The 24,298-nt window shown below is 44.2% G+C and overlaps 1 protein-coding gene across 1 annotated transcript in view; it reads left to right on the forward strand.

Annotated features, from left to right (window-relative positions):
• Window positions 1-24,298, forward strand: part of atp8b2 (ATPase phospholipid transporting 8B2) — a 110,096-nt gene that overhangs the window by 74,748 nt on the left and 11,050 nt on the right. Inside the window, exons 23-26 of the mRNA XM_061882845.1 lie at window positions 807-1,030; window positions 1,111-1,194; window positions 11,966-12,211; window positions 12,313-12,451. Of these exons, the coding sequence (XP_061738829.1) occupies window positions 807-1,030; window positions 1,111-1,194; window positions 11,966-12,211; window positions 12,313-12,451 (693 nt within the window). The remainder of the gene's footprint in view (window positions 1-806; window positions 1,031-1,110; window positions 1,195-11,965; window positions 12,212-12,312; window positions 12,452-24,298) is intronic.

Genomic DNA, 24,298 nt, shown 5'->3' on the forward strand with positions numbered 1-24,298 from the left:
AAAAGTTTAAAATAAAGATATTTGAACATCAAATATCTTGTTTTTGTAGTGCATTCATTTGAATATGGGTTGAAAAGGATTTGCAAATCATTGTATTCCGTTTTTATTTACATCAAACACAATTTCCCAACTCTTATGGAAACGGGGTTTGTAATAGACAGATGTTATCTTCTGCTGTATGGCGAGTGAGCGTAATGAAGGAGTTTTTGAATCGAACACTATGGGAACAAAGCTGAAGGAGTCTGTTGGATTATGAACTCCGCTGTCCTTCAACTGTCTGGTGGAGTGGGTGGGCAGGATTGTCCTTGATGGCGAGCAGTTTGTCCAGTGCTCTCCTGTCCTTTACTGACACAAACGCCTCCAAGTGCGTGCCAACAGTTTGGCCGGCTTTCCGGATCAGTTTGTTAATCCGGTTTAGGTCCCTTTTGCTGGTGCTGCTCCCCCAACAAACCACTGCAAAGTACAGGGCACTGGCCACAACAGACTGATAAAAGATCTCATCATCATCAGGTGATACTCACCCGGAAGAACCGTTAACAGAACCACTTGACAAAATGGCGAATGGTTTGAACCGGTCATCGATTCCCATCCCTTTGTCGGACCGTTAAAACTCTTTTTACCCTTCTGTGGTCCAAATATAATGCACTTGAAGCTTTACTTCTGCTTGAAAATGATGCATGCTTGCATGATTGAACGAGTAGATATTTTTGTATGTATTAATCCGTTTATCCGTACATATGTTTAGAATTAGTTGATGTTACAAAGAAAAAATATATTTTGATAATTTTTTCTGTTTCCACCTCCAGCTGCTCATATTGGTGTTGGCATCTCGGGTCAGGAGGGCATCCAGGCCGTGCTGGCCAGCGACTACTCCTTCTCCCAGTTCCGCTTTCTGCAGCGTCTCTTGCTGGTGCACGGCCGATGGTCCTACATACGCATGTGTCGCTTCCTGTATTACTTTTTCTACAAGAACTTTGCCTTCACCATGGTGCACTTCTGGTTTGCCTTTTTGTGTGGCTTCTCTGCGCAGGTGAGGTCAGGGAAGAACGTCCATGGTGCCTACCAAGTCATCATTGGTACAATCATTTTCCCTTTTCTGTTTTCGTGTAGACGGTGTACGATCAGTTCTTCATCACACTCTTCAACATTGTCTACACGTCTCTCCCTGTGCTGGCAATGGGTGTATTTGACCAGGTTTGATTGTTATTAAAAGTGTTTGTATGCCCTGACCAGTGACGTGAGCTGAGGTTCGAGGTTAGCAGTGTTGGGTTGGTTACTGAAAACCAGCAACTAGTTACAGTTACTAGTTAATTTATTTCAAAAGTTACTTAGTTACTAGTTCAGTTACTTACACCAACAAATAATTCATTACTGTGAAAAGTAACTATTTAGTTACTTTTTTTTTTTTTTTTTTAATGTAGGGCTCCGAATAATGCCCTTTTCGTCTTCATTTCAGTAATGTTATTGCATTGGAGAATAATACAATCTGTTGATCAACTTGGACTCTGCTAAGCAATGTGGTCTACATTCAACACACAAAGACAAAGATATGTTTCAAAGGGCCAATTTATTTTGGGCCAGAACAAATTGACAAAACTATTTTAAATAGCTGCAACATAACACACATTAGTAGCAAACCGCATAATAACATGTCAATACATGTAACAACATAGCTGTAAACCTGTCTTCACTCAAGGAAGGCACACATGACATGATTATAAGTCATGTCACTATATACAGCACACATAAACACACCCCTAACGAGGCGTTTTTTTTCTCTCAAGGAATTGTGAAATAAAATCATGTCTTCAGGAGATCAACACTGTACTGAAGCCCAGAACACTCTAAGCATTTCCCCAGTTTTTGTTTAAAGAAATGTAAAGATTAGCCTGGCCACATAGGATCCCTCTTTGTTTGTGAACTTTATAGTCTGTACATTTGGAGTGATGTGATAATCAAACACTCTAGAAGTCAAGAATGAAAGAGTAGATAAGAGAATTGACAGAGTGTGTGTACCTACAGTGCTGAATGATGAGCAGAGGCCGAGTTTGGAGTCTCTTCTTTAGCTTGCTTTCCATTTTTATGTACTCACTGTCCACTGTGTCCAGGAACTTGGAAAAAGTTTTTGTGCCATTTGGGGTTTGACGCCCGCTATCATTCTAATTAGCTGCCTGAAAGCAGGTGACTCCACTGTAGAAATAGCCTGCATGTCTTCTAGCACATACGCTGCAATGACTCTGTCAATGTTGTCCTCGTAGCAGTCCCTCCGTTAAAATCCTTAGGTGGAGGTGGCAGAGAAGTGGCATCAGAGTCTGTGTCTCTCTTAACTAGCTTTATCGAAGCATGTTGCTTTTGTAACTGTTTCAGCAGATTTAAATTGCTGTTTTGGGCAGTAGATAGGATCCTTGATCCAAGACACAACTTACACTTAACTAAAATGTTCTTTTCTTTGTGCTCGACCCCAGAAAAGTAGAGAGAACATCTCCGTCTTTGGCTCCGAAATGATGTCTTGTTAGTAAACACAGACATCCCCCCCCCACCCCCCCAAACACACACACACACAGCGCGCCTCTTCTCTTCCTTGTGACACAGGAATAATCAAAAAGACCACACCCCAGCTGTCCAATAAAACACACTCAGATCTTCTGAAATTCCTAGCTGAACTATATAAAAAGATAACATAAAATAACACAGTTACGCATCATGTAGTAACGGTAACTGAGTTACTGAATATAAAAAATAACGCGTTAGACTACTAGTTACCACCAAAAATAACGACGTTAAAGTAACGCGTTACTTTGTAACGCGTTAGTCCCAACACTGAAGATTTCCGTCAGTCTACCCCAGAGCAGCTGTGGCTACTGATGTAGCTTACCACCACCAGGTGTGAATGAATGTTGAGTCCCACTTCTCTGTGAGCGCTTCGAGTGTCTAGAAAAGCGCAATATAAATCCAAGTTTCTTTTTTTTTAGTAAGACATTGACTCATTTAGAATTTTTAAGTAAGGAAAAAAAAAAAGAGAATGATTCACTGTAGGTAACAAAAACCGTCAATTCTCAATACCCTTGTTTTTTGTTTTTTTTTAAACTCAAAAACATGTGTTTGACTTTGTTTACAAGTGCTATACAGCGTGTGCAAACTATAAAGTTGCGTGTACTATTAGTGGACACATTGTGTGTGATCTACTAAGACTGTGGTTTGTTTTAGAAGACCTTTGGCCTCTCGTCCAGGTAGGTTTCATCAGTTCCATTCCATATGGAATCAACCACGTTAGCATTTCATTCCGTATGAAATGCTAACGTGGTTGATTCCAACTATTTTGGACTGGTAGTGGTCAATCTGCCGCACGATACCTTAATGCAATCAAGGGGAAATTACTCTTCAACGTCTGTCGTTGGCCTCGATAGTTGGATTGCGGGTTTCCTTCATCAAATGCACTAGAGTCTGGAATCGTCCATGTCTCCCTAGCATATCCCTTCCCCTTTGAGTTGTCCTGGTTGAACTGAAATTCTTGTTTCCAATCATTATGGAACTTGCAAGCGTACTTCTTCTTCTTACTTGTCGTCGCCATGGCTCTCCTTCGTTCTTACGCTTCGTCTCTGTTATGTTTTTGGACATTAGTTTTGAAGCAATGCATGATGAGAATCCGGATGTTGTTTGTCAGTGTATTAACGTGCCCACTGGAATAAACACATGCTGAGAAATAGCTCCGTTCCGGCCTAATTTATGTGTTATAGATAAACCTATGGATAACAGAGACATATATAATAGTCTCCTTCTTGTTATGTGTGCAGTTGTGCACTGAGCTCCAAAAGCCGTAGATGTTATAACGTGACTGGTCCGGCACACTGTTTGTATGGATGAAAAGCGGACGTGACAGCATACTGTCGTCACACAGGTCCGGCTGGAAATATGGAGAAATTTGTGAGAATGGTTGTCCAGGGAGATTTTCGGGAGAGGCACCGAAATTCGGGAGTCTACCGGAAAATTCGGGAGGGTTAGCAAGTATGACAATAGGACGGAAAAACATTCTTGCCCAGGCACACCCTCCTGATGTCATAGTATAAATATTTGGAGTTTTGGCACCAACCGCTAGACTAGAGCTGACCAATCTAAGTCTTTGACTGTGGGAGGGGCGTGGTCCACGCGTCCCCTGTGGGCAGGGCATGCGCAGGAGCCGGCTGTGAAGCAACGACAGGTGAGGAAATTTCTCAGCTGGAACGAGTTAGCTAATCGCCTGTCTCTTTATTAGCAGCGTTGGAGACCATGAGGGGTAGGGGAGTGAGCACTGACGGCAAAGACGAGCGAGACGGAGCAGAAGAAAAAGATTGCACGAAAAAGCAAGAAAATAGAAAAGATTTTATCACCTGACAACTGCTGCAGCCTTGATTTAGTCCTGCTAAAGAGAAGTATTTCCACAATTGGCGCCCAACCAGCGAACCAAAAAGAATGTCAGCTCCAGCTCCTCTGGAGGCACTCGGAAGAGTGCTGACAGAAGTGTCAGCAGCAAGCCAGCAACAGACTCAGATCCTGCAGACACTGATGAACAGGGCGGTAGGGTTACCAAGCGCCGGAGCAGCTGTCTCCATGCAGCGCATGATGGAGGCCCGAGGACCCCCAGGCATATCTGGACATTTTTGAGGCCACAGCCGGAGCGTGTGGCTGGTCTCAAGAAGAGTGGGGGGTAAAATTGCTGCCACTCCTGGCGGGGGAGGCGCAGCCGGCGGCGCTTAGCCTGCCGGCGGCCACCCGGTTACAGTTCCAACACCTGAAAAGAGCGATACTGGACCAGATCGGCAGCACCGCCGAAGACCACCGGCGCTGGTTCTGCGCCTGCGGTTGGGACCGGAGGACCGGCCTTTCGCTCTTGTACGGTAACTCCGAGACGCGGCGACCAGGTGGCTCAAACCCAGGGAGGCGGACAGTCCAATGTTCGAGCTAGTCCTCCTGGAACAATTCTTGGAGTCTATCCCAGCACGAACCTCGGCGTGGGTGCGATACCCCTGGCCACGGGACCCGTCAGAGGCGGTAACCCTGGCGGAGGACCACCTGGCGGTTTATTGAGAGGCGCGAGGAGAGGAGGTGACCCCAAGGCCGACCAACAGACCCACTCCAGCCCCGCGCAGACGACTCACACAAACCGAGGGAGCGGCACCATCAGAGCCACGTCCCCGACCGGCGGAGGCAACCCCGACCCACGAGCAGGTTCCCGCACCGGTCATGCCCACCAGGCGACAGAAACTCCCACCACCAGTATCATCACAGGGGGGGTTACGGGGATATAATCATTCCTCTGCTGAGAGGGGACTTCCCCCGCAGACGGCACCTCGGGCTTCAGGGCAGGTGTGTTAAAGGTGTGGGCAACCTGGTCACGTGAGGCGGGAGTGCTCCCTAATGAAGGTGGGACAGGTGAAACGGGTTGCAGGCCCTCCAGCACCCTCCTCCGATCCGGGAGAGACGTACTGCGTCCCGGTAAGGGCACAAGGGAGTACACACCGGGCAATGGTGGATTCGGGCTGTTGGCAGTCCATGATCCACCAAAACCTGGTTCGACCCGAGGTGTTGAGGCAGGCGACACGGTTAGAAATTAGGAGTATTCATGGGGATATACACTCGTATCCTATGGTGCCAGTAGAAATCTGGCATAAGGGCCAAAAGCATAGAGTTAAGGTTGCCGTAAGTGCGCACCTTATGCACCCAATAGTTTTAGGGACAAATTGGCCGGGGTTTAGCCATCTAGTAAAACAATGTGTGGGGATGCGTTCACAGACTGTGGGACAGGGGACAAACCGCGCAGTCCTCAGTGGCGACGCAGGTTCATCCGCCACTGCCGAATGTGAACCGGCGGGGGCTTCGCGGAAAGCCCCCCAGGCCGCCCATTGGCAACCCACGGAGGATTTTCCCCTTGAGCAGTCCCGTGATGAAACTCTGCGCGCGGCCTGGTACCAGGTGGATTACATTGATGGTCAACTGGTGCTCCCGGGGAAAACGCGAGTATTCCCCCACTTTGTGATTATTAGGGATACGTTGTAGAAAGTGAGCGGTACACTCAAACTGGCGAGGAATCGACCCAGTTGTTGGTGCCAAAACCCCGCCGGGAAAAGGTTTTCCAGGCGGGGCAATGCAGTCCCATGTCTGGCCACATGGGATACGACAAAACACTCAATCGGGTCATGGTCCGTTTCTAATGGCCAGGCATCCGTGCAAACGTGCGCCGGTGGTGTGCTGCCTGCCTGGACAGCCAGCTGGTGAATCCAGCGGCCATCCCGAAGGCACCGTTGCACTCATGGAGGTCCCATTCGACAGAATTGGAATGGACCTCATCGGATCATTTCACTCGAGCACATGGGGATATCGCTTTGTGTTAGTCCTGATGGATTATGCAATGCGCTATCCCGAAGCAGTGCCTCTGCACTCCATCTTCTGCAAAGAGTGTAGCGCAAGCTCTGTTTCAGGTCATCTCCAGAGTCGGAATCCCGAAAGAGATTCTGACAGATCAAGGCACGTCCTTTGTGTCACGCACGTTAAAGGAACTGTATGGGTTATTGGGGATTGAGTTATTATACGGCAGGAGGCCACGCGGCATACTGGACCTAATTAAAGAAAGCTGGGAGGAGGGTTCAATCCGCAGTAAAAATTAAATTCAATATGTCATGGACATGCAAGCAAAACTCCACACGGTGGGGCACTTGTCACGTGAAAATTTGCTCCGCGCCCAGCAATGGCAGCAGCGCATGTATAACAGGGGGACCCAGCTTAGAACATTTTCACTGGGAGAAAAAGTACTTGTACTACTCCCAACCTCCAGCTCGAAATTACTAGCAAAGTGGCAAGGAACTTTTGAGGTCACACAGCAAGTGAATGATGTGGACTACAAGGTTCGGCGCTCGGACCGAGGTGGAGGCACACAAATCTACCATTTGAACCTACTGAAAGCATGGAGGGAGGAGGAGCCTGTTTCCATGTTGATGGTAGTGAGGGAGGAAGAGGATTTGGGGCCGCAGATCCCGCGCTCCGCCTCTTCCCCATCTCTCCCCTGTGGCGACCAGCTCACATTGGCACAGAGAGCGGAGGTTGCTGAGTTACAGTGGCGCTATACTCGAATGTGTTCTCCTCAAGGCCCGGGCTCACGGATCTCATCCGACATCATATTGAGACGAGCCCGGGGGGTTACGGTGCGGTCTCGGCCATAGAGGCTCCCCGAGCACAAACGCAAAGCAGTTCGGGAAGAATTAAAAAACCATGCTGGAGTTGGGGGTAATAGAAGAATCCCACAGTGCGTGGTGCAGCCCTATCGTTCTGGTAGGGAAGATGGATCGATCTGTGCACTTCTGTGTGGATTACCGCAAGGTGAATGAAGTGTCACGTTTTGTCGCGTACCCAATGCCTCGGGTCGAAGAGCTCCTGGATCGGCTTGTTTTTTCACGACACTGGATTTAACCAAGGGCTACTGGCAGATTCCCTTATCACCAGTGTACCGGGAAAAAACGGCCTCCTCCACTCCAGAAGGTTTATACCAGTTCATGACACTCCCGTTTGGTTTGTTCGATGCGCCTGCCATGTTCCAGCACCTCATGGACCGGGTGCTGCGACCCCATGCTGCATATGAGGCTGCCTACCTGGATAATTTTATCATCCAGAGTAGCAGCTGGGAAGATCAAGTGCGGCGGGTGGAGGCAGTGCTCGAGTCCTTGAGGCGGGCGGTGATCACCGCCAACCCGGCGAAGTGTGTGGTTTGTTGAGGGAGGTACAGTATCTGGGGTACCACTTGGTGGGGGGCCAGGTACAACTGCAGGTCGTCAAGACGGCGGCGATCGCAGCCTGTCCACCCCCCAAGAGAGGTGAGGCAGTTTTTGGTTTTGGCAGGGTACTACCGGCGATTTATTCCCCGGTTCACAGACCTGACCAGCCCACTAACTGACCTCACCCAAAAGGGTGCGCCAGAACTGGTCCAGTGGATGGAGCAGTGCCAGCGGGTGTTTGAAAAGGTAAAATCAGCACTCTGCGAGGAGCCGGTGCTGCGCATGCCTGACTTCGCCATCCCTTTCTATACGCGGGCGGACGCGTCAGAGCGGGGACTGGGGGTGGTGCTGTCCCAGCGGTTGGAAGGCGCCAACGGCCCTATCCTGTACATCAGCAAAAAACTTTCGGACCGGGAGACGAGGTACAATATGGTGGAGAGAGAGTGTCTCGCCATCCGGTGGGCTTTCGTTGCCGGTACTACCTGTTGGGGCGCGCCTTCAGTCTCTGCTCGGAACACAAGTCACTCCAGTTGCTCCACCGTATGAAGGTTGCCAACGCACGGATCACCCGGTGGTACCTTGCGTTGCAACCCTTCAACTTCCGAGTGGTCCACTGGCCGGGTACGCAAATGGCCGTGGCCGACTTCCTCTCTCGCCCCTCTCCGGGAGGAGGGGGGTGGACACGGCCGGACGGCTGCCCAGCCTGAAACTGGCGGTGAAGGCATGCGGGAGGGGCGTGGTCCACGCGTCCCCTGTGGGCAGGGCATGCACAGGAGCTGGCTGTGAAGCAACAACAGGTGAGGAGATTTCTCAGCTGGAACGAGTTATCTAATCACCTGTCTCTTTATTAGCAGCGTCGGAGACCATGAGGGGGAGGGGAGTGAGCACTGACGGCAAAGACAAGCTAGACGGAGCAGAAGATTGCACGAAAGAGCAAGAAAAATAAAAAATATTTCTATCACCTGACAACTGCTGCAGCCTTGATTTAGTCCTGCTAAAGAGAAGTCTTCCACAATGACCATGAACTGATGAAGCGGACTTGGATGAGAGGTGAAACGTCTTCAAAGACAAACTAAACAGTCCAGTTGCAACCAATTGAATGCCTCGGAAACATTTTTTATGAGGTTTTTACATATGCCATATACTATTCCCATTGAGACGCTCAACATTTATGGCATCATACGCTCCAACAGCCCTAACTGTTTCGTTATGTTGTGGAATATGCAGCACACAAATACAATGTGTACCGCCTTTTTGGGCCAAAAGAGAAGTGTGATCTACAGAACAGAATCTATTTTTTAGTACACCAAAGGTGCACTCTTATGGAGGCACTTGTGTTGTGACTGTATGTCTGGAATGATCTAGAGGCCTATTGCAATAATAATAATAATAATAATAATAATAATAATAATAATAATGATAATAATAGTAATAATAATACTGTGCCTTTTTTGTCCAATATGAAAAAAACGAACACCCTTAAAAAACATAAACAAACACCAAAATGAATCAATTGAATTTGTTTTAATCAGTCCCTCAAGTCCTCCAACAGTTGTAAAAATATAAAATAATATTGCCGAATAGACAAAAAAGTATTTTTTAACATTTCTATGAGTCCAGATATTATTACACACACAGACAGAGAATTCTCTGCCCTTCGTATGTCTTTGCAAAGCGATGGCCTCTTTTCTCACAGCTATGGTATTTGTAGCCTTAAGTACTTTCTAACCATCCATCCATCCATCCATTTTCTACCGCTTATTCCCTTCCGGGGTCGCGGGGGGCGCTGGCGCCTATCTCAGCTACAATCGGGCAGAAGGCGGGGTACACCCTGGACAAGTCGCCACCTCATCGCAGGGCCAACACAGATAGACAGACAACATTCACGCTCACATTCACACACTAGGGACCATTTAGTGTTGCCAATCAACCTATCCCCATTGTTTTTTTTAACCATAGGGCAATTGTCCCTGAGAGGGCCACCAAAAAAATATCTGTTTCTCAGATGTGGTCCGTATTGGCAATAGCGGTACGCAACTGTAATACTCTTTTTCACCACTTGTGGCGGTCTTGACAATCTGAAAGAAACTTAAGAAGTATGGAGATAAAGTCACAAGGAAGTTTTCTTAAACGCAAGAATTATGACTAAAGTGGTGGAGCTGTATTTTCATTTTATTTACAGTTTATGTAAGAAATGTGTTAATATTATATATTGTGGGTGTTTTGATAATCAGTATATTTTCTGTCTGTTTTTCTCATTTAAAAGGCTCCATTCTTAGCGTACGTGCTAAGTAGATCAGCTATCCGTGCGCTATCAAGTTTGCATGCGTTTTAATACACGCAAACTTTAAGTAGATCATGCCCTTTATGTTGGTAACATGCTGACAAAACAGAAAGAAAAATACGCCTCATTCAATGAATTTTAAGAATAGTGCTACAATCAGAGGGTGGGCTCGGCTTGTAAGAAAAAAACACCAAAAATAACACCAAAATAGGAGCGCAGGACAAGGACTAAAACACTAAACACCAAAAAAGTAAGTCATGGCATGATGTAACAGGCGGTGACAGTACACCTACTTTGAGACAAGAGCTATAGTGATGCATGCTTGGTTATGCTTTAAATCAATATCAATTATGTCATGTTTTGTGGTCACGTTTTCTTTAGTTATGTTCTGTTGGTTGAAGACTCTTTTTGTTCCTGTTTACGCTCCATTGTTTTGTCACCATGACGACCGATTAGTTCACCTGTACTCATTTGGACTCACACACCTGATTTGTTTAGGACTCACACACCTGTGTTAATCATGTCCCTATTATTTGAGCTTGTAGTTGCCAGGTAGTCGGCCTGGCTCTTTGTTGTTGCTCCATACTCTGTTCACTCTGGTTATGTATCGCTCTGCTCATTTCCTTCCAAGTACGTTTTGTTTAGTCATGTCACGTTTAGTGAGTCTTTTGTTTCATATCCATAGTTTTGCCTTTGTGGTAATTTTTGTTGTTTTAGCCAAGTTTGCTCTCCGCCTTGTGCGCGCCTTTAGTTTGCACTTTTTTTATATAGATAAATTAAAATATGTATTTTCTTTCACGCCATGCCCCGTCACCTTCGTTTGCATTCCGGGAAAACAAAGCACATTATAGCCCCTGTTTTGACACAACAATTGTGAGAACGACTTTTTACTATCAATATCGACTACTGAGTTTCGTTTTTTTATAGTTTCTGCTTGCGATGTGCCTCGGGATTTTTTCAATGACAAATATGTGCCTTGGCTCATAAAAGGTTGAAAAACACTGACTTAGATAATGGGTTTCTCTAGGTAAAGCGCTTTGAGTCAGTAGAGAAAAGTGCTATAGAAATATATAATTCACTTGACTCCCACCTCCAAAAACATGCACCTGGGAATACGTTTGTCAGGCTTTCCCCTGACAGTTTGTCTATGTTTTAGTTTTTTCCTCTGCATTTGTCTGTTTTCCCTGTGTTTAGTATTTCCTGTCCTTAGTTCCTGTTTAGTGCTCTTATTTTGGTTCAGCTCCTTGTTTGTCTCCCTGTGTCCTGTTTTCACTCAGCTGCGGCTGATTGGCATCTGGTCACACCTGATGTCAATCGGCCAGCTCCTATTTTACCTGCTTTGTTCCTCGAGTCAGGGCTGGATCATTGTATTGTCATTTGGACTTGTCATTGCCACATGTTGCTCTTGTCGTGACGATGTGATTCTTTTCAGCTATTACCTGTCATGCTACATTTTGTCCTGGTTGTCGTAGCGGTAAGCTGTTCTTGTTAGCCATTAGTTGTTTCCAGTTTTTCTGTTTGCTATCCACTAGCTTCCATGCTAAAGTTTCTTTTTGTTTTCTAGCTTCCAGTGCTAGCTCCCTTAGTTTGTTATTCCGCCCACATGCGTGTTTTTTGTTTGTTCTTGTTTAGTTTCAATTAAAACGTGTTTTCATATTCTATGCCTGCCTCCTTCTCTGCATCTTGGGGTTCAACAACAAATACCTCTGACAAAGTTGAGTGGCAACACTAATGTATGAATGTTGTCAGTCTATCTGTGTTGGCCCTGCGATGAGTGCATCTGGGATAGGCTCCGGCACCCCCTGCCACTCCAAATGGGACATGCGGTAGAAAATGGATGGTTGGACTGAATATTGATATCCATTTTTTTATCATTTCACCCTCACTTCGCTGGTCCTAAATTGTGTGTCGTTTTGTTTTGCATCCTCTTGTATTTCAGGACATTTCTGATCAAAAGAGTCTCCAGTTTCCAAAACTCTATGAGCCTGGCCAACTCAACCTGCTCTTCAACAAGAAAGAGTTCCTAATCTGTGTCGCCCACGGTTTCTACACATCAATGGTGCTGTTTTTTGTCTCTTACGCCACCATGTCCAGCGCCACGCAGAGCAGCGGACAGCCCCTCGCCGACTACCAGACCTTTGCCGTCACCACGGCGACAGCCCTGGTCATTGTTGTCAGTGTACAGGTAATCCAGAACGGCGTGACATTTCCGTGCAGCTGTCAGGAGGCTATATTTGATTCTTCCACGGTGGGTTAACCATGCAGTGTGTGGGTTTTTTTTTATAGGTCGCGCTTGACACAGCCTACTGGACCATCATCAACCACATCTTTGTGTGGGGATCCTTGGGTTTCTACTTCATCATCATGTTTGGTCTGGACAGTCAGAGGCTCTTTGCAGTGTCGCCCAACTACTTCCATTTTGTAGGTCGGTCTTATTTGTTATTATCGAGTGACACTTGTGTTAGTAGATTGCAGAGTACAGTACATATTCCGTACGATTAACCACTAAATGGTAACACTCTAAGAAGTTTTTCAACTTGTTTAAGTCGGGGTCCACGTTAATGGTTTAATTGTTTCGTAAATGCTCAGGAGGATACATAAAAGAGGAACTGCACTTATTTGCGGAAGTTTACCTATCATTCACAATGCTTATGTAAGACAAGAACAATTTTGTTTTTATAATGCATTTCAGGTCTTAAAATATGTCGCATATGCGAACATCGCAGCTAATGCGTCTCGTCTCGATTACTGCAACGTATTATTTTCGTGTCTCCCCATGTCTAGCATTAAACGATTACAGTTGGTACAAAATGCGGCTGCTAGACTTTTGACAAGAACAAGAAAGTTTGATCACATTACTCCTGTACTGGCTCACCTGCACTGGCTTCCTGTGCACTTAAGATGTGACTTTAAGGTTTTACTACTTACGTATAAAATACTACACAGTCTAGCTACATCCTGTCTTGCCGATTGTATTGTACCATATGTCCCGGCAAGAAATCTGCGTTCAAAAGACTCCGGCTTATTAGTGATTCCTAAAGCCCAAAAAAAGTCTGCGGGCTATAAAGCGTTTTCCGTTCGGGCTCCAGTACTCTGGAATGCCCTCCCGGTAACAGTTCGAGATGCTACCTCAGTAGAAGCATTTCAGTCTCACCTTAAAACTCATTTGTATACTCTAGCCTTTAAATAGACCCCTTTTTTTAGACCAGTTGATCTGCCGCTTCTTTTCTTTTTCTCCTCTGTCCCGCCCTCCCTTGTGGAGGGGGTCCGGTCCGATGACCATGGATGAAGTACTGGCTGTCCAGAGTCGGGACCCAGGATGGACCGCTCGCCTGTGTATCGGTTGGGGACATCTCTACGATGCTGATCCGACTCCGCTTGGGATGGTTTGCTGTGGACGGGACTCTCGCTGCTGTCTTGGATCCGCTTTGAACTGAACTCTCGCGGCTGTGTTGGAGCCACTATGGATTGAACTTTCACAGTATCATGTTAGACCCGCTCGACATCCATTGCTTTCGGTCCCCTAGAGGGTGCCCACATTTGAGGTCCTTTCCAAGGTTCTAATAGTCATCATTGTCACTGGCGTCCCACTGGGTGTGAATTCTCCTTGCCCACTGGGTGTGAGTTTTCCTTGCCCTTATGTGGGTTCTTCCGAGGATGTCGTAGTCGTAGTGGTTTGTACAGTCCTTTGAGACATTTGTTATTTAGGGCTATATAAATAAACATTGATTGATGATAGGATTGTACTATAAAGCCCTCTGAAAGAAACGCAAACAATACATCATTCACATCTTCCGACCTGAATATTAACCAAGTATTATCAATATTGTTAATGTACAGTACAGGCCAAAAGTTTGGACACACCTCGTCATTCAATGTGTTTTCTTTATTTTCATGACTATTTACATTGTAGATTGCCATACCCGGTCAGCGGAGAAATCAGCGGCACTCACTTTGTTAACCAACAAAGTAGCAGAGCAAAATGTTGATTATGTGGCAGATATATATTTGCAAGGCCATTTTAAAGAAGAATATTTAAAGAGAAACTAAATCTTGTGAAACGAGATCGGCCAACCCGGAAACTATAGTTAAGCTTTTCGGCGGTGAAATGTGAGTTTAAGTACATTTTTTCACATTAAATATGTTTTTTACAATTATTTTAGTTATGACGGTACCACGTCCGATGCGGGTTTATTGATTTTTAAATGCTCCAAAAAATAGCCAGTTTTGTACACTAGTGACAAATTGAGGTGATTCAATGGACAGTAGTTCGCAAGTGTGTTTCTGTATACTATTTTTCAAGCCGTAATCATGCGGCGATATAAATTATGGTATTTTGAGAGGTATTTTTATAAAAGTAAGTAAGACATTGCTGAAGGCATGGGTGGGAAATGCACTGCCCGTCAGTGTAAACAATAGTACATGTCACTATAAAATATTATTGTGCAGGAAATGAAAGTGTCACCGTGGTGATGCCCAGTATAGTACACGCAAAATCCTCTTTTGAATAAGGCGGTCTGCAGCATGGGTAAAAAACGCGCAACACGGCCACAAATATTGCACATTATTTTTTATATTGCACACGCTGATTAGCGCATGGTATTTGGATCTTAGTATATTAGGCCCTAAGTGAATGTTGTATTATGTTCAAAATTTGTATATCTTGTTCAGCACTAAGTGCTAAGTATTGCTATTGTGGGGCGGTGTAGCTCGTTTGGTAGAGTGGCCATGTCAGCAACTTGAGGGTTCCAGGTTCGATCCCCGCTTCTGCCATCCTAGTCACTGCCGTTGTGTCCTTGGGCAAGACACTTTACCTACCTGCTCCCAATGCCACCCACACTGGTTTAAAGGGGAACATTATCACCAAACCTATGCAAGCGTCAATATATACCTTGATGTTGCAGAAAAAAGACCATGTATTTTTCTAACCGATTTCCGAACTCTAAACAAGTGCATTTTGGCAAATTAAACGCCTTTCTGATTATCGGTCTTTTAGTGATGACGTCGGAACGTGACGTCACCGAGGTAACACACCCGCCATATTAATTTTCACATTACAAACACCGGGTCTCAGCTCTGTTATTTTCCGTTTTTTCGACTATTTTTTGGAACCTTGGAGACATCATGCCTCGTCGGTGTGTTGTCGGAGGGTGTAACAACACTAACAGGGAGGGATTCAAGTTGCAGCACTGGCCCGAAGATGAGAAAGTGTCTGCCGCCAGACCCCCATTGAATGTACCAAAGTGTCTTAACATTTGACCAGCGATGCTAAGACAGACATGGCACAGAGATGTATGGATAACCTGCAGATGCATTTGCAACGATTAAGTCAACTAAATCACAGAGGTGAGTTTTGTTGATGTTGTTGACTTATGTGCTAATCAGACATATTTGGTCACGGCATGACTGCCAGCTAATCGATGCTAACATGCTACGCTAATCGATGCTAACATGCTATTTACGCTAGCTGTATGTACATTTGAAACTAAATACCCACATTTAATGCAAAACAAACACTTACCAATCGACGGATTTAAGTTGCTCCAGTGTCACAAGATGCGGAATTCCTGATCGTTTGGTCCGCACATTCTACCGGCGATGCTAATAAGGCAGCCATGCTATGGGTCACTTCATTAGGTACACCCACGCTATGCCCGAATAGCTCAATAGCTTAAATTTCTTCTTCAATTTCGTTTACGCTATCTGCCTCCATACTCCGACCATCTGTTTCAATACATGCGTAATCTGTTGAATCGCTTAAGCCGCTGAAATCCGAGTCTGAATCCGAGCTAATGTCGCTATATCTTGCTGTGGTAACCGCCATGTTGTTTGTATTGGCAGCCCTGTATGACGTCACAGGGAAATGCATAGTGGTTTCGAAGACAGCGAAAATAAGGCACTTTAAAGCTTTATTTAGGGATATTCCGGGAGGTGTACAATTTTGAAAAAAACTTCAAAAAATACAACCAGCCACTGGGAACTGATTTTTATTGTTTTTAACCCTTTTGAAATTGTGATAATGTTCCCCTTTAAATGTAACTTAGATATTGGGTTTCACTATGTAAAAGCGCTTTAAGTCACTACATCAAATATACAAACCCCGTTTCCATAAGAGTCCGGATTGGTATAGGCGCAAAGTTCAAAAGCCAGCATCAGTGATGGTATGGGGGTGTCTTAGTGCCTAAGGCATGGGTAACTTACACATCTGAGAATGCACTATTAATGCTGAATGGTCCTTATAGGTTTTTGAGCAACATATGTTGTCATCCAAGCAACGTTATCATGAACGCCCCTGCTTATTTCAGCAAAACAATGCCAAGCCACGTTTTACAACAGCGTGGCTTCGTAGTAAAAGACTGCAGGTAATTTCCTGGCCCGCCTGCAGTCCAGACCTGTCTCCCAATCGAAAATGTGTGGCACATTATGAAGCGTACAATACAACAACAAGACCCCGGACTGTTGAACGACTTAAGCTCTACATAAAACAAGAATGGTAAAGAATTCCACTTTCAAAGCTTCAACAATTAGTTTCATCAGTTCCCAAACGTTTATTGAGTGTTGTTAAAAGAAAAGGTGATGTGACACAGTGGTTAACATGCCCTTTCCCAACCACTTTGGTGCGTGTTGCAGCCACGAAATTCTAAGTTAATTATTATATTAAAAAAAAACTATTTTTTGAGTTTGAACATCAAATATCTAGTCTTTGTAGTGCATTCAATTGAATATGGGTTGAAAAGGATTTGCAAATCATTGTATTCCGTTTATATTTATTATCTAACACAATTTCCCAACTCCTATTGAAACGGGGTTTGTAATTCACTTCACGATGCTTTGTGTTTTTTGTTGAAGGGAAAAGTGAACGATGTGACATGTTTGTGAAATTAATACGCCACCGCATGCTTAAAATGAGAAGAAAATGTAAATATTACATGTTATTAGGAATGTGCCTGTTATTAGTTACAGTGTGTATATAAAACTTTGATGGAGGATTTTCAAATGTTTTTTAGAGTACTTTATAGGCAAAATAGAGCTACTCTCAATGGCTGTATTGTTAGCTGACTTATGTAGCGTTTATTTGCAAGTTAAAATGCATAATATTCCAAGATGGCGGCGCCCGAACGGGCTGCAACATTGCGGAGCTGCTGCTAAAGATGGAACATTTGGCAGAAATACCGGACAATTCCACAAACTTTATGGCTGGCTCACATCGTGGTCACTCCGTGATCACGTACGACCGCCAGACACTTCTGGATGTGGACACATGGGGCCGTTTTGGACCGATAGACACTTGCGTGCTAGACTTGCTAACTAGCATGGGAATACATCGGCGGCTACATCCAGCGGCCTGTGAAGCAGGGGAGTCTAGTAGCAGCGGGGGCCGTCTACGGAGCAGACGCCAGCGGTGTGATCAGAAACGCGGATGCCGAGCGGGGCTAAAAACAAAGCAGAAGGCTAATCCCCACAGAACACCACTTTCCTCCATCCCGAAGACGGATTTAGATGGAAAATGCGAGACTACTGGTCTGGGTAAGGAGTCAGTTAAATTAGAACAAGTTTTTTCTGCTTTGAGTGTTTCAGAGTTGGACATGTGTTTTACTGAGGTGGCTAACTATGATGCGTGCAGTTTATCAAAGCAACAAACAAACAATCGGAAAATCCCCGTTACTGAGGTGGCTAACTATGATGCGTGCAGTTTATCAAAGCAACAAACAAACAATCGGAAAATCCCCGTTACTGAGGTGGCTAACCATGATGCGTGTAGTTTATCAAAGCAACAATCAAACAATCGGAAAATTCCTGTCGTATCAATTCCTAGATATGGTCGTAACTATACTAAATGCACCGGGCATAATAAACACAACATTATTAATATTGCTACTACGGATAATTTGATCAAAAACTCCCTAAAACAGCCCACTACCTATAATATAGGTTTTTTAAACATAAGATCATTGTTTCCTAAAACGTTGTTAGTTAATGATATTATCAGAGACAACAATCTTAACGTCATCGGTCTCAGCGAAACCTGGCTTAAACCAAACGACTTTTTTGCGCTAAATGAGGCATGTCCTCCTAACTTTACACATGCGCATATTGCCCTTCCGCTCAAAAGGGGTGGGGGGGTTGCACTAATATACAACGAAAACTTTAACCTTAGTCCTAACATAAATAATAAATATAAATCGTTTGAGGTGCTTACTATGAGGTCTGTCACACCGCTGCCTCTACACCTGGCTGTTATCTACCGCCCCCCAGGGCCCTATTCGGACTTTATTAATGAATTCTCAGAGTTCGTTGCTGATCTAGTGACACACGCCGATAATATAATCATAATGGGGGACTTTAATATCCATATGAATACCCCATCGGACCCACCGTGCGTAGCGCTCCAGACTGTAATTGATAGCTGTGGTCTCACACAAATAATAAATGAACCCACGCATCGCAACGGTAATACGATAGACCTAGTGCTTGTCAGGGGCATCACCGTTTCCAAAGTTACGATACTCCCGTATACTAAAGTATTGTCTGATCATTACCTTATAAAATTCGAGGTTCAGACGCATGTTCGTCAAACGAATAATAATAATAACTGCTATAGCAGCCGCAACATTAATACAGCTACAACGACAACTCTTGCTGACCTACTGCCCTCGGTAATGGCACCATTCCCAAAGTATGTGGGCTCTATTGATAACCTCACTAACAACTTTAACGACGCCCTGCGCGAAACCATTGATAACATAGCACCGCTAAAGTTAAAAAAGGCTCCAAAAAAGCGCACCCCGTGGTTTACAGAAGAAACTAGAGCTCAGAAATTATTATGTAGAAAGCTGGAACGCAAATGGCGCACGACTAAACTTGAGGTGCACCATCAAGCATGGAGTGATGGTTTAATAACTTATAAACACATGCTTACCTTAGCTAAAGCTAAATATTACTCAAATCTCATCCACCGTAATAAAAACGATCCTAAATTTTTGTTTAGTACGGTAGCATCGCTAACCCAACAAGGGACTCCTTCCAGTAGCTCAACCCACTCAGCTGATGACTTTATGCAATTCTTTAGTAAGAAAATTGAAGTCATTAGAAAGGAGATTAAAGACAATGCGTCCCAGCTACAACGGGGTTCTATTAACACTGACACGATTGTATATACGGCGGATACTGCCCTCCAAAATAGTTTCTCTCGTTTTGAGGAAATAACATTAGAGGAATTGTTACAACGTGTAAATGGAATAAAACAGACAACATGTTTACTTGACCCTCTTCCTGGGAAACTGATCAAGGAGCTCTTTGTATTATTAGGTCCATCAGTGCTAAATATTATAAACTTATCACTCTCCTCGGGCACTGTTCCCCTAGCATTCAAAAAAGCGGTTATTCATCCTCTTCTTAAAAGACCTAACCTCGATCCTGACCTCATGGTAAATTACCGACCGGTGTCTCACCTTCCCTTTATTTCAAAAATCCTTGAAAAAATTGTTGCGGAGCAGTTAAATGAACACTTAGCGTCTAACAAGCTATGTGAAACCTTTCAATCCGGTTTCAGGGCGAATCACTCCACGGAGACAGCCCTCGCAAAAATGACTAATGATCTATTGCTAACGATGGATTCTGATGCGTCATCTATGTTGCTGCTCCTCGATCTTAGCGCTGCTTTCGATACCGTCGATCATAATATTTTATTAGAACTTATCAAAACACGAATTGGTATGTCAGACTTAGCCCTGTCTTGGTTTAACTCTTATCTTACTGATAGGATGCAGTGTGTCTCCCATAACAATGTGACCTCGGACTACGTTAAGGTAACGTGTGGAGTTCCCCAGGGTTCGGTCCTTGGCCCTGCACTCTTCAGCATCTACATGCTGCCGCTAGGTGACATCATACGCAAATACGGTATTAGCTTTCACTGTTATGCTGATGACACCCAACTCTACATGCCCCTAAAGCTGACCAACACGCCGGATTGTAGTCAGCTGGAGGCGTGTCTTAATGAAATTAAACAATGGATGTCCGCTAACTTTTTGCAACTCAACGCCAAAAAAACGGAAATGCTGATTATCGGTCCTGCTAGACACCGAACTCTATTTAATAATACAACTCTAATATTTGACAACCAAACAATTAAACAAGGCGACACGGTAAAGAATCTGGGTATTATCTTCGACCCAACTCTCTCCTTTGAGGCACACATTAAAAGCGTTACTAAAACGGCCTTCTTTCATCTCCGTAATATCGCTAAAATTCGCTCCATTCTGTCCACTAAAGACGCTGAGATCATTATCCATGCGTTTGTTACGTCTCGCCTCGACTACTGTAACGTATTATTTTCGGGTCTCCCCATGTCTAGCATTAAAAGATTACAGTTGGTACAAAATGCGGCTGCTAGACTTTTGACAAGAACAAGAAAGTTTGATCACATTACGCCTGTACTGGCTCACCTGCACTGGCTTCCTGTGCACTTAAGATGTGACTTTAAGGTTTTACTACTTACGTATAAAATACTACACGGTCTAGCTCCATCTTATCTTGCCGATTGTATTGTACCATATGTCCCGGCAAGAAATCTGCGTTCAAAGGACTCCGGCTTATTAGTGATTCCCAAAGCCCAAAAAAAGTCTGCGGGCTATAGAGCATTTTCCGTTCGGGCTCCAGTACTCTGGAATGCCCTCCCGGTAACAGTTCGCGATGCCACCTCAGTAGAAGCATTTAAGTCTCACCTTAAAACTCATTTGTATACTCTAGCCTTTAAATAGACTCCCTTTTTAGACCAGTTGATCTGCCGTTTCTTTTCTTTTTCTTCTATGTCCCACTCTCCCGTGTGGAGGGGGTCCGGTCCGATCCGGTGGCCATGTACTGCTTGCCTGTGTATCGGCTGGGGACATCTCTGCGCTGCTAGTCCGCCTACGCTTGGGATGGTTTCCTGCTGGCTCCGCTGTGAACGGGACTCTCGCTGCTGTGTCTTGGATCCTCTTTGGACTGGACTCTCGCGACTGTGTTGGATCCATTGTGGATTGAACTTTCACAGTATCATTTTAGATCCGCTCGACATCCATTGCTTTCCTCCTCTCTAAGGTTCTCATAGTCATCATTGTCACCGACGTCCCACTGGGTGTGAGTTTTCCTTGCCCTTATGTGGGCCTACCGAGGATGTCGTGGTGGTTTGTGCAGCCCTTTGAGACACTAGTGATTTAGGGCTATATAAGCAAACATTGATTGATTGATTGATAAAATAAGAAAAACATAAGTTTGCTTGTTCCACATTAGGTTTGTGAATGATAGACAAAATTACACCAAAAAAAACAGTGCAGTTCCCCTTTGAGTTACAGCACAATTGAACATGTTTGAAAAAAATACTTGGAAGAAGACAATCATACTTAACCCTTTTTTTACGAATCCCAGCGAGAACTGGTATTGCCTTTTCACATGTTGATGCTTCCGTATAGTTGAGACAGAAAGAAACAGATGATATGTATATGGGGAGGGCGTGGCGTAGTGGAACAGTGGCCGTGTGCAACCCGAGGATCCCTGGTTCAATCCCCCCCTAGTACCAACCTCGTCACGTCAAGACCCTTCACCCTTGCTCCTGATGGTTGCTGGTTAGCACCTTGCATGGCAGCTCCCGCCATGTGTGTGTGAATGGGTAATGAGTACCTTGAAGGTAGAAAAGCGCTATACAAGTACAACCCATTTATTTATGTAGCAAAAAATGTTGCCTCTGGGCTAAATTGGGGCCCGAAGAAGAAATTAATTTTGAGGTCCCCCATTACAAAAAACGTTTCACACTTTTTTTCATTATCGTCAAAGATTTTCATACTCTTTAAATACAATTTTGATTTACCATATTTCCTTGAATAGCCGCCGGGGCGCTAATTAATTTAAAACCTCTTCTCACTCCTGCGCTTAATCAAAGCATGCGGTAAAAGTAAGCAGGTGCTAATAATTGTTTAACCTCTTCTCACTCCTGCGCTTACCAATGGCATGCAAGACAAAATTGAGTGTGATTAAAAAAAATAATAATACAATATTATTCTACGTCCACGGCCCTGTGGTTGGAGACCACTGCTCTACAGCATGTCATCGCACCCACTTTTACACCATGCTGTCTGCGTGCCAGCCGGATGCATGCATTTCGCCGCTTCTATTACGAGATTGCAATGCCTACTTGCTCAACAGCCATACCTTTTACACTGATGTTTATGATGTAGGCAGCTTTAACACTCTAGCTGGTGTGCACCACACTCCGTGAACCCACACCATACACATTTTTGGAGAGCATTGGCTCTGTGGCACATTATAAACACAGCATAGGGATTACCCATAATGCCGTGTATCCGTGACTCTTGGCTATATTATACACGCGCCCCCAACCCCGCCCACCTCAACCAACGCACGGAGAGGGGGGAAGGGGGGCGGGGTTTGGTGCTAGTGTATGGTGTACCCAGGAGTCGAGGATGCATTGCATTCTGGGTAGGTGTTATGTTGCATTTATAATGTGTTACAGAGCCAATGTTCTCCCGAAATGTGTTTGGTGTGGGTTCACAGAGTGTGGCGCATATTATTAAGAGTGTTAACGTTGTTTTATATCAGAACCATTAGTGTTATCTATATGGCTGTGGAACAAGAGCCCTGGTTTACACATAGCAAAAGCAGAATTGAACTTCTCCGTCATTTTGAAAAAGACGACAGGGGAAGCGTCACTCGTGACGTCACAAGTTTGACCAGGCGGTAAAATTAAGCATGGGCTTCTTAATTTGGGGAGCATGTTTGACCCGGCAGTAATTCAAGGCAGGCGCACATTACATGCCCGGCGGCTATTCAAGGTAATATGGTAATCAGAGACAAGTTTTGTACTGAAACAAAGGAATGGGAATGTTCAAACATCATTTTAAATGCAAAATAACAAATTCGACATTATTAAAACAAAAAGTTCCTTCTGGATTAAAAACAGCCAAGCAACAACATGCGCCTCAGAGGACCATTGAATTAACTGGGAAAACGTGTCATTCTATTCTCATCAATGACGGGGTGGGAAGGGGCTAAGAATAAGTTGCCGTAAAATTTCATATGAAGCAGGCTGTGATTTATTACTTGACATTTTACATGCGATTTCATACAAAACTTAGCCCTCAACAGATCTTAGTGTTTTTAGAAAAGGGCAGCCCTGTATCGCCTATTCAATTGTTTTTAAAAAGAAAGGAAAAATTAAATAATAAATAAACAAAATAAAGCAAAAAAAATAAACAAAGACAGGAAAGATAAATGAAAAAATTATAAACAAAAGCAGCAATGAATGATATATGCTGTACATAATTAATGCTGGTTCATTACAGATTACAGGCTTGATGTACTGATCTATTCATTTAGTATATTGTTTGATGTTCATTGTTCCTAAAATTGTGTGTTTCAAATTCCATATCTCCCCGTTTTGTGTTTTTTTTTTCATTAGCAAGCTTTATAATGATGCCACTATTTCAACTTCTTTCATTCTTGTGTGCATGTCTTGGTGTTGCTGACATCAACTCCACATCCAACTCTACATCCATTTCTTCTTGTTCTTAGTTGGCGTAGTAAAGGGCCTGCGTACAATACTGAGGCCATTCACAACCACATTTTTCATGCGAGTACTTTTCTCCATTTTATCTATTCCACACGTCATTTGCTGCAAATTATACTGTGGATACAATCAGTCAACGATTGTATAGTAACTTTAGCTCTCCCTTTGCCAATATTACACAAACCCCCAAACCATTGAAGTTGGCACGTTGTGTAAATCGTAAATAAAAACAGAATACAATGATTTGCAAGTTCTGCAACGTTATCATGGACGCTTATTTCAGAAAGAAAATGCCAAGCCACGTGTTACAACAGTGTGGCTTTATAGTAAAAGAGTGCGGGCACTCGACTGGCCTGCCTGTAGTCCAGACCTGTCTCCCATTGAAAATGCGTTGCGTATTATGAAACCTAAAACACCACAACAAAGACCCTGGACTGATGAACAACTTAAGCTGTACATCAAGCAAGAATGGAAAGAATTCCACCTGAAAAGCTTCAAAAATAGGTTTCCTCCTTTCTCAAACATTTACTGAGTGTTATTAAAAGGAAAGGCCATGAAACACAGTGGTAAATGTGTGTTGCTGCCATTAAATTCCAAGTTAATGATTATTTGCACAAAAAAAAAAAAAAAAAAAAAAAATGTTTCTCAGTTCGAACATTAAGTATTTGGTCTTTGCAGTCTATTCAATTGAGTATAAGTTGAAAAGGATTT

Source organism: Nerophis ophidion, linkage group LG21 (genome assembly GCF_033978795.1).
Source record: "Nerophis ophidion isolate RoL-2023_Sa linkage group LG21, RoL_Noph_v1.0, whole genome shotgun sequence".
NCBI classification, from domain to species: Eukaryota; Metazoa; Chordata; class Actinopteri; order Syngnathiformes; family Syngnathidae; genus Nerophis; species Nerophis ophidion.